Source organism: Colossoma macropomum, unplaced genomic scaffold (genome assembly GCF_904425465.1).
Source record: "Colossoma macropomum unplaced genomic scaffold, Colossoma_macropomum, whole genome shotgun sequence".
Classification (NCBI taxonomy): Eukaryota; Metazoa; Chordata; class Actinopteri; order Characiformes; family Serrasalmidae; genus Colossoma; species Colossoma macropomum.
The window spans coordinates 6,023,774-6,038,883 of NW_023494800.1; the positions used below are offsets into that span (position 1 = coordinate 6,023,774).

The 15,110-nt window shown below is 39.9% G+C and overlaps 1 protein-coding gene across 1 annotated transcript in view; it reads right to left on the reverse strand.

Annotated features, from left to right (window-relative positions):
- Positions 1-3,740: 3,740 nt before the first annotated feature.
- zgc:92275 (uncharacterized protein LOC436885 homolog) overlaps positions 3,741-15,110 on the reverse strand; it is a 31,253-nt gene continuing 19,883 nt past the window's right edge. Inside the window, exons 5-8 of the mRNA XM_036588651.1 lie at positions 14,527-14,646; positions 10,758-10,934; positions 8,400-8,583; positions 3,741-4,640 (exon numbers count right to left, since the gene is read on the reverse strand). Of these exons, the coding sequence (XP_036444544.1) occupies positions 8,422-8,583; positions 10,758-10,934; positions 14,527-14,646 (459 nt within the window). The 3' untranslated portion in view covers positions 3,741-4,640; positions 8,400-8,421. The remainder of the gene's footprint in view (positions 4,641-8,399; positions 8,584-10,757; positions 10,935-14,526; positions 14,647-15,110) is intronic.

Consider the following 15,110-nt stretch of genomic DNA (forward strand, 5'->3'; position numbering starts at 1 on the left):
TAGTAATGAATGGAATTGCAAATGTTTAACCAGAGCAGCTCAACAGCCCTGTTTATGACATTGTAATCTATGTTAGATACAATAAATGTGGAATTCAACGATATAAATTCAAAAAGTTATGTCCACGTGAGAATACTCGTCTTACTATGGTTTTCATGAAATCAATCAATAAACAAAAGACAGGTTTTTAAACTAGTGGTAGTTTTACCATCACTGAGGGTGTTACCATAGTAACCTGGGTAGCCACCATTGGGCCCAGGCCTAATTATAAACTTTATGTATCAAACTCAGAAGACATGTGCAGATGTGAGACAGATGACCTGGTTCCTATCACCACTGTGCAGAAATCTGAATCAGTAAGTTTCTCTACACTGACTACGATTACATACAAAGATTTTTGCCAGATTAAGACTGAGGAGTTTTTATGCTCACTCTACTCAACAATCTGATGGAAAATCTGTTTACATGCTCACTACAAGTAATCCGATCCAAAATGATGCGCATGCGTAGAGTACAGCTTAGTGCAGACGTGACCATGACAACCAGCATCACGTGAGTCCAGTCAGAGTGAGACGAGCAGCAGTGAGCAGTGCTTGTGTTTTTAATTACTTTAAAATGATGTCAGACTCAGGAAAACGTCCTTCACGTGTCCTTATTAAAGAAGGCCGAGAGGAAGACGTTGCGTTCTGAGACACATAAGCTGGACGTCCCACCGCCGTCTTTTAAAGATCAGAGCATAAACTTCGTCTCATCTGCTGACCAGTTTCTGCTCCGCCATGTTGAACTTAAACTTTCCAACTTGGGATGTAATCAGATACAGACGTTTAAATGGTTATTATTCCTCTATCTAACGGATTATTTACCTATAGGATTACCCACCTTGGTAGAAATTGTATTCTGAATGGCCTCAATCGGACTAGTCTAGGCTGACTGAGGTGTTTAAATGGACGTATTGTATTCTGATTGAGCTATTAGTTGGATTATTAATGGATTATCAGGCTGCATGTAAACGTGGCTAATGAACCACTTTACAACAAACCACTGAATGACTTTTACATTTCAATTATTGAATTATGCAAAAATCCCCTTCAATTGCCAAAAACATCACAAATATAGTGTTTCATTATTGAAAACTATCCGTCGGCAAAGCTTTGGATTACAACCAAAAAGCTGGCATGTCTTGGAATCTAAATTGCTTTAAGAAACTGGATATTCCCTGGCTGTGGGAAGGGATGCTGGTGTATGTAATGAATGGCTAAATTACGTAATCTGAATCACCTCTCTTTTTTTAACCACAGTGTATACTGCTCTCATGAGTAGGGAAGGGCATGGTTATCTGCACTGCAAATGAACATATCAGGTAGACGGTAGCAGTACACAAGGACAAACAGGCCTGCCCCAGGACTAAAATGGGTTTTGAGCTCTGTGATAACAGTTATCAAGCATGAAAGCTTTTAGTGTGAACTCTACAGTCCCGTAATGGAGTGACTCAGCTCATTCAAAATAGATTAAAATGGAAATATCAACTTAACAGTGGCTCCATCAATAATATAGAGAATTTATTCACTTTGAACATGTTCATGTGTCCTGTAGCAACCCTTTAAAAAGGGCTGAAAATCCTTACTGCTATAGAACCGCAGTCTGTAGCTGGTAAAAGTTCTATGTCTGAGGAGCGTGCTGCCACTGGTAAAATATTACCTCTGTAATATGGGATGCCACTGGCAGTCATCTCACGCTTCTCTGCTCCCTCTTCCTTTGACTGATGACTCCACTGCAGGTCCTGCACCAAGACATCCTTCATGCTGCACTTAGAGCAGCTCATCCTAATCCACGGTACTGTCCTGATCTACCGTCACTGGCTTCTACCAGACTGACTATTGCTTTTCATGTGAATGCAATAAAGTCTGATTTGAAAGACTGACTGTGCTACCCCATAACAAATAGAGCAAAAAGAAAAATAGGCCACTTTAGGTACATAGCTGGCATTAAGTGTCCTTACAGACTGCTTAAAAGTGCATAAAAAGGTCCATTCTGGAAGTCTTATGGACATAAGATGAATGAAACCCTGCATCATGATGATGCAAAGAGGAAAAAAAACACCTGATCTGATAAACATGGTGGTTTAGGCATGGATGAAACCAGATCACTCATCTTTATTGATGATGTGATGGTCTGACAGCAGCTGCGGGATGATGCTGTTTCACTTTGCAGCAGGACAATGACCAAATATATTGCTGACACCACTGCGCACATACAGCTAGTATAATCTGCATAGAAAAGCACTGAGCAGTAGAATGGGATGCTCTGAAGTAGCTGCATGAGCCTAAGGTCACTGTGCCCAATGCCAGGTGTGGACTAGAGGGGTATAAAGCACCCCAGCACTGGGCCGTGGAGCAGTAGAACTATGTTCTCTTGAGTGATGGAGCTCCATCCAATACCTTTGGGATGAGTTGGAGTGATCCAGAACTGACCATCTAACATCAGTACCTTACCTCACTAATGCTCAATCAAGTACTTCCCAGAAGAGTAGAGGCTGTTACTGCAGCAAAGGGGGCAAACTCCCTATTAATACCTTTAAACCTTGGATAAGCAGGCAACCACAAGCGACCTCTATTTTTCACAGTCTAAAGGTGGAATAATCTTGACTGGTCAAGTAAGTCATCTATTTTGAAGAATTTTAAGCCTGCAGATCAATAACTGAAGAAGAAAAAAGTAGGAACTGTGTTACAGGCCTGGCAGAGCATCACCAGGCAAGATATCTGAAGATGGTGAAGTCTGCAAAATGACCATAGATGATTTGTAACCAGGTACTAAATATGTCAATTTCACTTAAAGGGACACTCCGGCCAAAACTAAAAATTCACCCATTGCTGCATTTGTCCACCCACAACCCACACTGGCACCAATGTGGTCTGCAGAAAGTGAGATGTTCCAGTTTAAAGAAAACTCTCGTCTCATGATGTATCTTGAAGGTGGGAGGAACTTTTGAAAAACAACAAACAATTGTGGAATAGACATTTAAAGGCGAGTTCTTAGATTTTTTTCTTTCCACTGGCAGATGGAAGCTCATGTTTCTTCTATGACATCTATATCTATTAGCCTCTACATCAGTGGCTACGCTAGCAGTCAGGATTTCTTTATCACAGTGTGGGGGGGGATTCTCAATGACTGTATGACGTATTTACGTAGTGCATGCTGGGTAATGTAGTGAGAGAACAATGATGAATGAAAACACAAAAAGGACTCTAAAACCGTGTGTTCTGTCAAAGTGATGAGGCTGAGAGATGCAATGCTACGCTATAGAACAGAGGTCACTAATAGGTGGACTGCAGTCCGAGTCTGGACCCAGACGCTGTCCTAGGCAGACCTGGACCTATAACTGATAAACTATGGAGAATTCTTTCATTTCGACGGGGTGGTCCTATTTTAATCGGCGTAACTTTTCTAGCCTCTACGGTTTCGCTTTAGCGGCCTGGGAAACTCACAGACCAATCACATGCCTTGTACATATCACACGTGGCGGTACTCGGCGGATCAGATCTGTGCACTACGATGAGCACTGAGACTCCAGTGAGTAATGCACACACAGGGGAGGGACGAGGCGAGAAACAGCAGTCGGAGAAGAAAGTGAGTCAGAGGGAAGTTATTTCACATGACGTGCTCTAAAAAGAGAAAACTGACCACAAATGTTGTTGAAATATTGCTAAATTGTACTTTATTTGATTTGACATTCAGTTGCTGACTGTATAAGATGTTGATATACCTACTAGGCTACTTCAGTAAACAGTATATGGCACCGAATCATAATGCAAGTTAGACATTATGATGTTCCGGACCTTTGCTTGAGGAAATTTTCTCTAACTGGACCTTATTGAATTTTAATTAAACACCCCTACTTTAGAATCTCACTTAAGAAGGCCGCATATTAAATGCTAGTTTTAGGCCAGAATTCCCCTTTAAGCTTTAGTTGTCCGATTAGTTTAGGTGCCATGAGATGGGTGACTGAACGAAAAGGGCTACACTTTAACTTCAATGACTTCTTCATTTCTCAAATCCACTGTTCTGTAGTACAGAGCAAAACACCAAGAGCTACACCACTGTCCAATTACTTTCAGACTCCACCGTATCTTAGTAATATATTAGGATGACATTGTCTTTGCATGGCTTAATTCACAGTGTACACGTGGCTGAGTCTTGTGTCTTCAATTCATCTACTGGCTCGTCGACTGTTATTGCTTGCATTAGCTGGAAGAGCTCTTCAGTCAGCGAGGTGTTGATTTCCCCCGACTGCAGAACAATCTAAAGTCAAGCTACAGTAGCTTCTCTCAGGGAGAAAAGTTCCCACTCACTCAGTGATTCATAATCTTCAGAGGCACTTCAACAAGGACAGATGGGTCCTCACGATGGAGAGAAATAACTTCCTCTGTGTTCACTTCAGTGGAGTTTTTAAATGCTAATATAGAACGTTTGAATATTTTATGTTATACAGACTCGTTTTCCTCAGAACAAATGTCTATAACCCTCTCAGGTGCCAAAATTGGGGAAAGAAGTTTTTCTCCAAACCAGTCAAGTAGTTGTTGTGATCACGTCAATAGCCAAGTATCCAGTCCTTAGCGTCCGACTGAATTGTTGCAAAGCAGCTGTAAAAGAAAGAAAACATGCTAAGTTACCTTTAAACAGGGGTGACAACTCTATATCTATCTACACCGATCAGGCATAACATTATGACCACCTCCTTGTTTTTACGCTTATTGTCCATTTTATCAGCTCCACTTACTATATAGGTGCACTTTGTAGTTCTACAATTACAGACTGCAGTCCATCTGTTTCTCTGCAGACTTTCTCTGCATGCTGTGTTAGTGTGTGTTGTGCTGGTCTGAGTGGATCAGACAGGAGTTTTTAAACACCTCAGTGTCACTGCTGGACTGAGAATAGTCCACCAACCAAAAATATCCAGCCAACAGCGTCATGTGGGCAGCATCCTGTGACCACTGATGAAGGACTAGAGGATGACCAACACAAACTGTGCAGCAGCAGATGAGCTATCGTCTCTGACTTCACATCTACAAGGTGGACCGACAAGGTAGGAGTGTCTAATAGAGTGGACAGTGAGTGGACACAGTGTTTAAAAACTCCAGCAGCACTGCTATGTCTGATCCACTCAGACCAGCACAACACACACTAACACACCACCACCACGTCAGTGTTACTGCAGTGCTGAGAATGATCCACCACCCAAATAGTACCTGCTCTGTGAGGGTCCATGGGGGTCCTGACCACTGAAGAACAGGGTAAAAGGGGGCTAACAAAGTATGCAGAGAAACAGATGAACTACAAAGTGCACCTATATAGTAAGTGGAGCTGATAAAATGGACAATGAGCGTAGAAACAAGGAGGTGGTCATAATGTTATGCCTGATCGGTGTATATCCTCTGCATTACATCATGTTATCCATCTATCCATCTGTTCATCCGTCTATTCACCCATCTATCCACCCATGCTTTGTCCCGTTTTGCTTGTTTTTTAAACTAATTTTAACTAATATGTTCATACAGTAGCAAGTAATTACACTGCCGTCAAAAGTTTGGGGACACACAGCTGTTCAAGATACATCAAAATCTGACAAGCTGAGCCACGAGTGCAAAACAAACTACTTGATCAAACTACTCAAAATACTTGATTTGCACTCATATGGCTGCACACATCAGTAAAACAGACATCTGAATTTGTGCATCATTCTGTAGTTGGCGTCCTGCCCTTATTAGAACCCTTATTGTGTAGATCTCCAGTGTTGATGCAAAGTCAATGAAATATTGTAGTCTATGCACAAGCTGTGGCTTTTAGCGTTGGTGTCTATTAAAATGGTGTCTACAAGCGCCTAAAATTTAAAGTCTGGAAATGTTGCACTTTTCCCATGTTTAGAACTCCATAAGCACAAATTAGCTGTGTGGTCGAGACTTTTGAGCATTTGATCAGGTAGAAAACATGTTTGTCTTCATCTCTGCCAAATTTCACGTGTCTGGGAATCAAACTTCTGGAGATATTAAACCCAAAACATGACTTCCCAGATCAGATATTTTTTGATTTAGTAAATACTGATGTTTCCACGTGAGTGAAACAATGTAATATTATTGGAATTGGCTTAAAACACTTCATAGGTCACAAGCAACAAAAAAGGATGAACAAAATCTTAGACATGCAGTAACAACTTTATCTGAATTCAAACGGAATGACTAACCTCGATCCTCTAAATTACAAGGTTGCTCAGCAGTCAAATATGAATAATGCTTCTTCCAAGCTACCAGCAAGCAAACGCTCCATTAAAATGATGCTCCATGAAAGTAAGTTTACTATGAAATTTCAACACTATTACATATCAGCACCAGCTAACTGTAGGCTACTACTCCCAGAGCAACTTAGCTACCACACTTGACAAAGTCTGCTGGTTTGGGGTATTTTGGTGGGGTTGCCTAATTCCTATGATGTCAGTTGAATGTGCAGCAGTCTTAGCACGCAAGCAGCAATATTTGTATTTCAACTTTTTAACAACCTTGTAACTCAGAGGATACAATAAATTTAGATGAACAAATGCACACACAGTATTGGGTTTGGAACTTTTGTTTACCGCAGGGTCAAAAATGACATTCAATTTTCCCATAAAAAAAAACTGCTTAGGCCTGGAGTTCCTAACACGGGCACAACGCTGACAACTTTAGAGTTCTCCCAAATTACTAAAAAACCATGTACATGAAATAATCTTTAACCATCACATTACCTGGCAACCTCATTATTAATAAACACAATGAATCATTGGTATATTATCATATCATATTTTACCACTAAATTTAACACTGCATCTAACAGTAGCCCTGAAACGAACTGTTATGGCTTACTGTTGTATCAATAAATGAACATTTATAACATGATTTCATTACAGGTTTGCTATAAATTAGCATATTAGAGACTAGGCATGTTTATTTAGAAGAAAACAATATCCCGCATAAATATTAGTGACTGTACTAGTAACAGTGCTACACTGAAAACTGGACACATTTTCTCCCTTGCGTGATGTCAGCACTCAAACCACTCAGGCGTTTAAATCACCTTTGGGCTAAAAGAGCTTCAATATGTTCTTTTAACAACAGTTCGGAAAAGAAAACTGTCAAAACATTATTCAGAGAAACCCCCACTTCATAACAGGGAAGATGGTATAGTGTAGTGGGTAACACCTCTGCCTTCTGCGCTGTAGATTGGGGTTCAGTGCCCGCCTGGGTAAGCACCCTACACTATACCCATTAGAGTCCTTGGGCAAGACTCCGAACACTACCTTCACCTACCTGTGTAAAATGATCAAATTGTAAGTCACTCTGGATGCCAAATGCCATAAATATAAAATGAAAGAAATAATTGTTTACACTGAGCACTGTTTGTTGAAGCGAAATATACTCAAAGTATTACACAACAGGCGTTTTATATTAGTAAAACCTATAACATAATTGAAAAGTAACAGTGAATGAACTTCAAAAGAAGGTTAGGTGTCCTGAGACCTCCGCACTTTTAAAAATAAAGGTGCCACAACTGCTACTTTTGGTTCACTAAAGAAGCATCTTTGCAACAGAGATTTCTGAGTGCGAAAAACTTTTCAAAAGTTTGAAGAACCTTCACATAATCTAAAGGTTCGATGCCAATTTAAGGGTTCTTCTTTCTTACCTTTGCATAAGGTGAAGGTTCCTTGAACTTCAAAATGTTCTTTACACTCACAATTTTTGTAAAGGACCGTGTATTGAGAGTGGTTCTTCTACAGCAGAGGTAACTTTTCTAGCCTTTACGGTTTCACTTTAGCAGCCCGGGAAACTCACAGACCAATCGCACGCATTGTACATATTACACGTGACGCTACTCAGCCAATCAGATCTGTGCATTACGATGAGCACTGAGACTCCAGTGAGTAATGCACACACAGGGGAGGGACGAGGCGAGAAAGTGAGTCATAGGGAAGTTATTTCACATGACGTGCTCTAAAAAGAGAAAACTGACCACAAATGTTGTTGAAATATGACTGAATTGTACTTTATTTGATTTGACATTCAGTTGTTGACTGTATAAGATGCTGATATACCTACTAGGCTACTTCAGTATAGAGTATACGGCACTGAATCATGATGCAAGTTAGACATTATGATGTTCCGGACCTCTGCTTGAGGAAATTTTCTCTAACTGGACCTTATTGAATTTTGATTAAATACCCCTGTTCTACAGCATCACACAAGAAACTCTTTTTGGCCTCTGTCTATTGAAAGATATGGCATGGTAGACCAGCAATTACAGTTCCTTCTTGTGGCAGTACAGCAGTCTCATTCTGTATCTCCTATCCGTCCACCTCACTTTGGTTACAGTACCTTGCATCAGGGCCGTGCGTGGTCAGAAGTCCAGCGTGTCGTGTTGGTAGCGCAGGCGGGGGCTGTTCTCACTGTAAAACTGGCTGAACCAGCGCCGGTGCTTCTGGATGGCTGAGTCCTCCTTCACCAGCATGGGGTTGGAGATGTACTTCTTATTGTTCCAAATCATCACGTCCCGCTCAAACTGCCACAGAACACACAGTCCATCTCTCTTATTGATTGCTTATTAGGGAAAACCTGAATTATTGATCAAGACCTGAGGTCCCTCAGGGTGATGTAGTACAGGGACTGCAGTGTCATGTCTTATTACTGTTCCACATAATCACATCCCTGTCAAACGGCCAAGAAGACAATCAATTACCGATATTGACTTACGATGACAAAACCCAGAGGTTTTTCCAGTTAAGTCACTGAATCAATTGCTGTCTAGTACTTACAGTAAAACTCAATGCAATGCTAGTTGGGCTCAATTACAAACAAATGTTAAATATAATGAATTTAATGAAATTATGAAACATAATGACTAATGACTCATTCAATTTTTAAATAAAAATAACTAAATAAATAATAGATAGGCAAACATGTCACAATATTCAACACTAATGATATTCGCTGTGTTCCAATTCAGGGGCTGCGTCCTTCGGGGGCTGCATTTGAAGGCCGATTGCGTCACAGCGGCACGACTAGGCCGTCCCGTTTTGAAGGCTCTTTCATCTGCAGCCAAGAAATGTGTCCTTCTTTTACATGGCAACTAAGGTTCCAATGGGTGGATCACTCGATCACTCGAGGATTTGAGAACATGGCGGCGTCAGTAGAGCGAAGAGCAGCTGAGGAGACACTTTTAAATGTATGTATTGGGTTTAAACTGAGTCAAAAATTTGTTTACAAATGTTTAAAAAGCCAATGTGGTCTGATGCAAAACTTACGCCAACGTTTTGTTTTGTTTTAGGGAGCAAAGAGCAGAAAGAGAGATATATAAGACAGAGAGGGGATCTCCAGCTCGAATAAAAAAATAAATAAATAAAAATAAATCATATAAAAATAAAAAGGTTTCTGGCTCCATTTTTAAAGAACTTTACCTTGACTGTATTAATAAAAATATATAATTATATATATATAATTATATATATATATATATATATATATATATATATATATATATATATATATATTGATTTTCTAAGTTGGCAACCCAAATGTTAAGAAGAGCCATTTTCTCCTGTCAACAAAAATCAAACCACCTTGGGAGCCACAACATTTTATGTCCATTTTACCATCTTGGCTGTAAATATGTCTCAGTATGTGCTAATGTAGTAGTACAGGCTAAAAATTTAATATAAACAAAAATGCAGACTCACTTTGCTCTGCACTGAGCTCTATAGCTGCTTTTCTCGCATCTCTGACAGGAAACTTTTCCGCAAAAGTATAGTTTCTTGTAAAATATCTCTCAACGTTCAATTTCTTTACAAGGCCGAAGTCGCTGCTCATTCGCCAGATTCTTGTTCGAATTTTCCCGTTCCACCTTAAATGGTGCCTGAGGTGCCAGAATGTAACTGCTGCACCATTTAAGGCGGAACCGGAAGATTCGAACAAGAAGCTGGAGAACGAGAAGCGACTTCAGCTTTGAGACTTTCTAGTGTTTGACAGTTTCTAATTGCAGATTAAACGTATCAGGAAACCAGGTGGAGTGATTATAAATGCAAATAAGTCCATTCGTCTTGAAATTATTGATGTTTGTCTTAAATCTTTCGCTTTGCCTTTTGTTAGCTACTAGCTAGGTGAGACTGTTGTCTGCGTTACTGTGATGACCAGCAGTCTGCGCTGATCTTCAGGGTTAAATGTTGGTGAACTAATAGTTATAGGCTACATTAACTCCAGCATTTAAGACCATTTATTGTTAAAACTGTGTTGAACGATCAGCAGAGCTTTATTTTACTGTAAAGGAGGATTATTTTATTTTTACCTACAAATCTAATTCTGCTGTGGGGCCACAACAGGGCAGTAAAAGAGGAGCCGTATGTTGCCGACCCCTGTTCTAGGAGGACGAGGAGTCCTGCAGAAAGTGGTTCAAAAAGCTATGCTAATTTAACTTGACCTGACTGGTATCTGTGACCTGTAAACTGTGACATAAGGTTAAGGGATTATCATTATATAAAATTTTGGCACTGGCACTGAACACAAGAAATGTACCCCCATTATTTTTTTGTGTTTTGTAATCACACTACTCACTCCATTGAGACATAAACAGTGTGATAATTACACTTCCAGGCCTGCAGTGAGTGTGATCAGATGGAGGAGTTGTTACAGCAGTTAGAGCTGTGTTATTGCACTGTACGAGTGTGTGTGTGTGTGTGTTACCTGGATGCACTCTGCTCGCAGGATAAACTTTGGAACCAGTGGAGGGATGCTGCTCTGGTAGAAGATAGTGTGTGAGACACACTGCAGCAGAGGCTCCACCGGGGTCACGCAGTGCATGATCACCCCCCGGCCCAGGAAACTGTGGTCAAACAGCAGGAACACCAAACCCGGACCCACCTGAACACACACGCACAGTGCCTGTTAGTTCTCAATCATAAAGCAACACAAAGACCTGCTGCATACTGTCATAAACAGTGATAGGCAGTACTACATGTCTAATGTATCCAGACATCCCTTCTTCTGAATGCTAATTAGTGAATTTAGCTACTTCAAGGGTCCATATGTAGAAAAACAGAATTTCTAAAATGAAGCTGGATGTTTAATGTAGTTTCTAAACGTACCCTTCACTCCCCATTCAATACAGTCCATATATGGAAATTAAGCTGCATAAATACCCCGTTTGGAATTCATGGTTTTTGTGATATCCATGTATTCAGCCTACAGCAGTTTCATGCTCATGCTGAAGTTATACAGAGTGTTTCAATCTGCTTTTTGAATGAGGCACAATACAGGACAGTTTAGTTTATGTCTAAAATAGACTGTAAAATGGTCAGGAAAAGGTTTTTGGTAAAATCACTGACCTAAATGTCATGAGGACCTCCAGGGAAAAATAAATAAGAAAGTATTTAAGCGCAAACTGCACAAAAAGGAATAAAAAACATAAATAAATCAGGGATCAGGTTATCATGGATATAATGCTCGTACCACTAAAACTGAAAATCAACATTGCTGTGTGCCACCAATACAGATTTAGATGATATACACTATACAGTCGCATATAAATGTTTAAAAATCCCTGGTCAAATTATGTTTTTGCTGATTTTCTAAGTGAAAATATGTTAACACATCCTCTACAGGGGCACACTTAAACATTATATGTTTTTGCACATTTTAGTGCATAATTTCTATTTATTTGCCATGTTATGTTTTATGTTTTCCAAGCATGATAAGCTCAGAAAATAAACCGTAATTGTTCATTAAAATGTGCAGAGATGTGTCCTCAGTACAAGATGTGTTAACTTATTTTCATCAACATCAACACAAACTTTTGTGAAAGACTGCATGTCTAAAAGTTTGTATAAGTTTCTTCTGAAATGAAGGGTGTTAATAGTGAGTTTGTCCCCCTTTACTGCAGTAACAGCCTCTACTCTTCTAGGAAGGCTTTACACTAAATGTTGGAACATTGCTGTGCGGATTTGACTGCATTCAGCCGCAAGAGCATTAGTGAGGTCAGGTACTGATGTTGGATGATCAGCTCTGAGTCACTCCAACTCATCCCAAAGGTATTGGATGGAGCTCCATCACTACAGAGATCACAGTTCCACTGCTCAACAGCCCAGCGCTGGGGGGCTTTAGACCCCTCTAGTCCAAGCTTGTCATTAGATATGGTGACCTCAGGCTCATGTGCAGTGGCTCCAGCGTGTCTCATTCTATTGGTCAATGATTATACAAGCTGTGTGAGCACAACTGGGTATCTGACTCATTAATGTGTGCACCTTAAAGTAGCTGAATTGAGTAAAAAGATAGACTGTCTGAATACTTTTGGACAGATCACGGACAGGCATTGTTCACTGTTTCTCATCTCTAGCGACGAGCCTCTTACACTGTTTGTAAGTAATTCTGGATTATATCATTGTCTGTCTCATCATTGCTCATCTGTGTCATATGATATTACATCACACTGCATCACGAGCCAAATCCCAAACGTTTCACTCTAGAAGAAGCATCTTCAGCACAAACAAGCCCAGCTTTCCTCTGAGCTCGCGCTAAACCGCGAGGAGTCCAATGACCTTCAGCTTCACTGCACCGCACACTCCTGTGTTGCCTTGAGTTATGACACTTCTCCCACATACTGCTACATTTAATTAGCGTTGCCATGGTTACAAGGTAGCGCTTTTGAAAGACGCCACAATCCCACAGTCTAGACACAAATAAGCGAATGCTGGAGGTGAACTGTGTGTGAAGGACTGAATGTTTTACAGCTGTACAAAACTCCCTTTTACTGACTGCAGTGCTGTGCAAAAGATCAGCCTTCGTTTATTTACTTTCCAGTCAAAATGGTCATTATGAAAGTTATGATTATGAAAGCAGGACATATCCCAGAGGGAAGAATATCTTTCTTAAGATTGTCTTAGAGGAATGAAGCAGATCTTAATATTATATTAATGATTTATGACACAGATTTCTGAATTGTTTCTCCTAACCCCCCCCCCCTTAGGAGAAAAGAGGAGATTAACATCAGTGTTTCACTGTGAGAAGTTCTGGTGATGAAGGAGAAAAGCGAGAGATCTCCTTCTACACTGATGGAGTTCTGTAATATATAAAAGAGCGCTATAAGAAAACGATGAGATCTCACACTTTTCTCATGGAGATATTATTCAGCTGAGACGAGTCAGACACTAAAGAGTTGAGCCACATCTGTGACAAGAAAGAATTTCAGAAACAGGAGAAAATGGCTTAAGTCTCACTCTGATTTCAAACTGGACTTTACCACGTCTAGGAGAAGAACCTGAGATCCAGAGGAGATCTCATTTAAATTTCCTATATGTTTAACAGAAACAAGCCCAACAAACTAAATATAATATCAAATCTATCAGCATGTATTGTGTCCACTCTGCCTTTATTACAGCTCCCATTTTTCAGGGGACTAAGATTTTCAAAGAAATCTGCAGGGATATTTTTCCACACCACCAAAGTCACACACCCAGGGATGCCGAGGTCTGGACTCTGGAGTGGTCAGTCCATTGTTCAGCTTGATGGCTACACATCCTTTCAGACCCATAGCGCTGAGTCGTCTTCTTACAGTGGAAGGATGGACAGAAACACCTGTGGATGTTTTCAGATCTGAAGCAGCTTGATTTTCTCCTCTCTCTCAAAGATGAGAGCTTTAAGTCCTGTTTATCTGATGGGGGCAGTTTTGGTGTCGACCAGCTCTTCCAGGTGGTTGTTAGGAGGCCCATTTTCCAGGTTTGAACGCTCCTGTTTTCACTTATTTTCCCTATCGACTTTCGCACAGTACCATATGCATAAAATCCTTTATATTTGTGTGAGAGGAAGGATTTTTTTAGTTATACTGCAAGATATTTTCTCAATACACAGTATGCATTACAATATTGATAATGTCTGAGGTTTGATAAGTTGGAAAACCCTCATTAAAATTACTATAAAAAATTATGAATACAGTGATTTTATGTAACATTTCACAAACTGATCAGCTCAAAATCCAATTAGATAATCCAATTATAGTCTCTTTGTAATGAAATTAATAAGTCTGTGTTCTTTAAGTCCTGACGATGTGACAGAATGTGATGCAATTTATCATGATAACGATAAATATAGTCATATTTTCCAGTCCTAACTACAGGACAGATGCACTGCTACTGTGCCTGCCTTGGTTGGGTCTCTCATCTCCATTTAATATGATCTGTTCTAAAGGCAAATAAAAATCATGCCATTGTGTTAAATGCAATAATATGCCACGACATGCTCTATAATTTGCTCTATAATTTGCTCTATATAATTCAACACGCTTTACTTCAGTGGGCCTGGGCTCCATGTTATTCACAAGCAACTCTACTAAAGAACGGAAGTGCAATCATATTTGACAGCAAGACTGGCCTATGACTACTCATTAGTCACAGCTCAGTCAGCACTTCTCTCAGTCTGAAAGCTCTCTGCTGCCCCCTGCCTGTCAGTTCAGATATATTACCTGTCTGGCCACCACGCTCAAGTCCAAAAGAGGCCAGTGACGTCCGAACACAGTCAGAGCGTGCTTCACCAGCATCTGAGAACAGTGCTTATTAGGCTCAGGCTCTGGATTCCACTCCACCTGAAAACAGACACACAAAGCGCTACAGGTGAAAACGATCACATCAGTTTACAGTCGTACACAAAACATTGAACACCCTTAGAGTAAGGTAACTCATTCTCTACAAGGAACTTAAATATGGCACTTTTTTGCAAATATTAGCACACATTTTTTTGTTATTTGCTGATTTTAACATACTGAAAAAAGTTACATTTTATGCTTTTATTTTTTTCATATGTTATATTCAGCAAACAAACTGTAAGTGTATTCTCTGTAGAGGACGTGTACTAATTTTGACTTTAAAAAATGAACAAAACACTTAAATAAAGTTGTCACAGCTAATACCCACCTTTTCTATTTAGTGTTATACAGATTTATCTATTCACACAATAAAGAATATAAATGTTCGCATTGGTTTTATACACTATAAAATGTGCTGCATTGAGTTTACTTGATTTAAACGTGTTCATCATTATTAAAACACA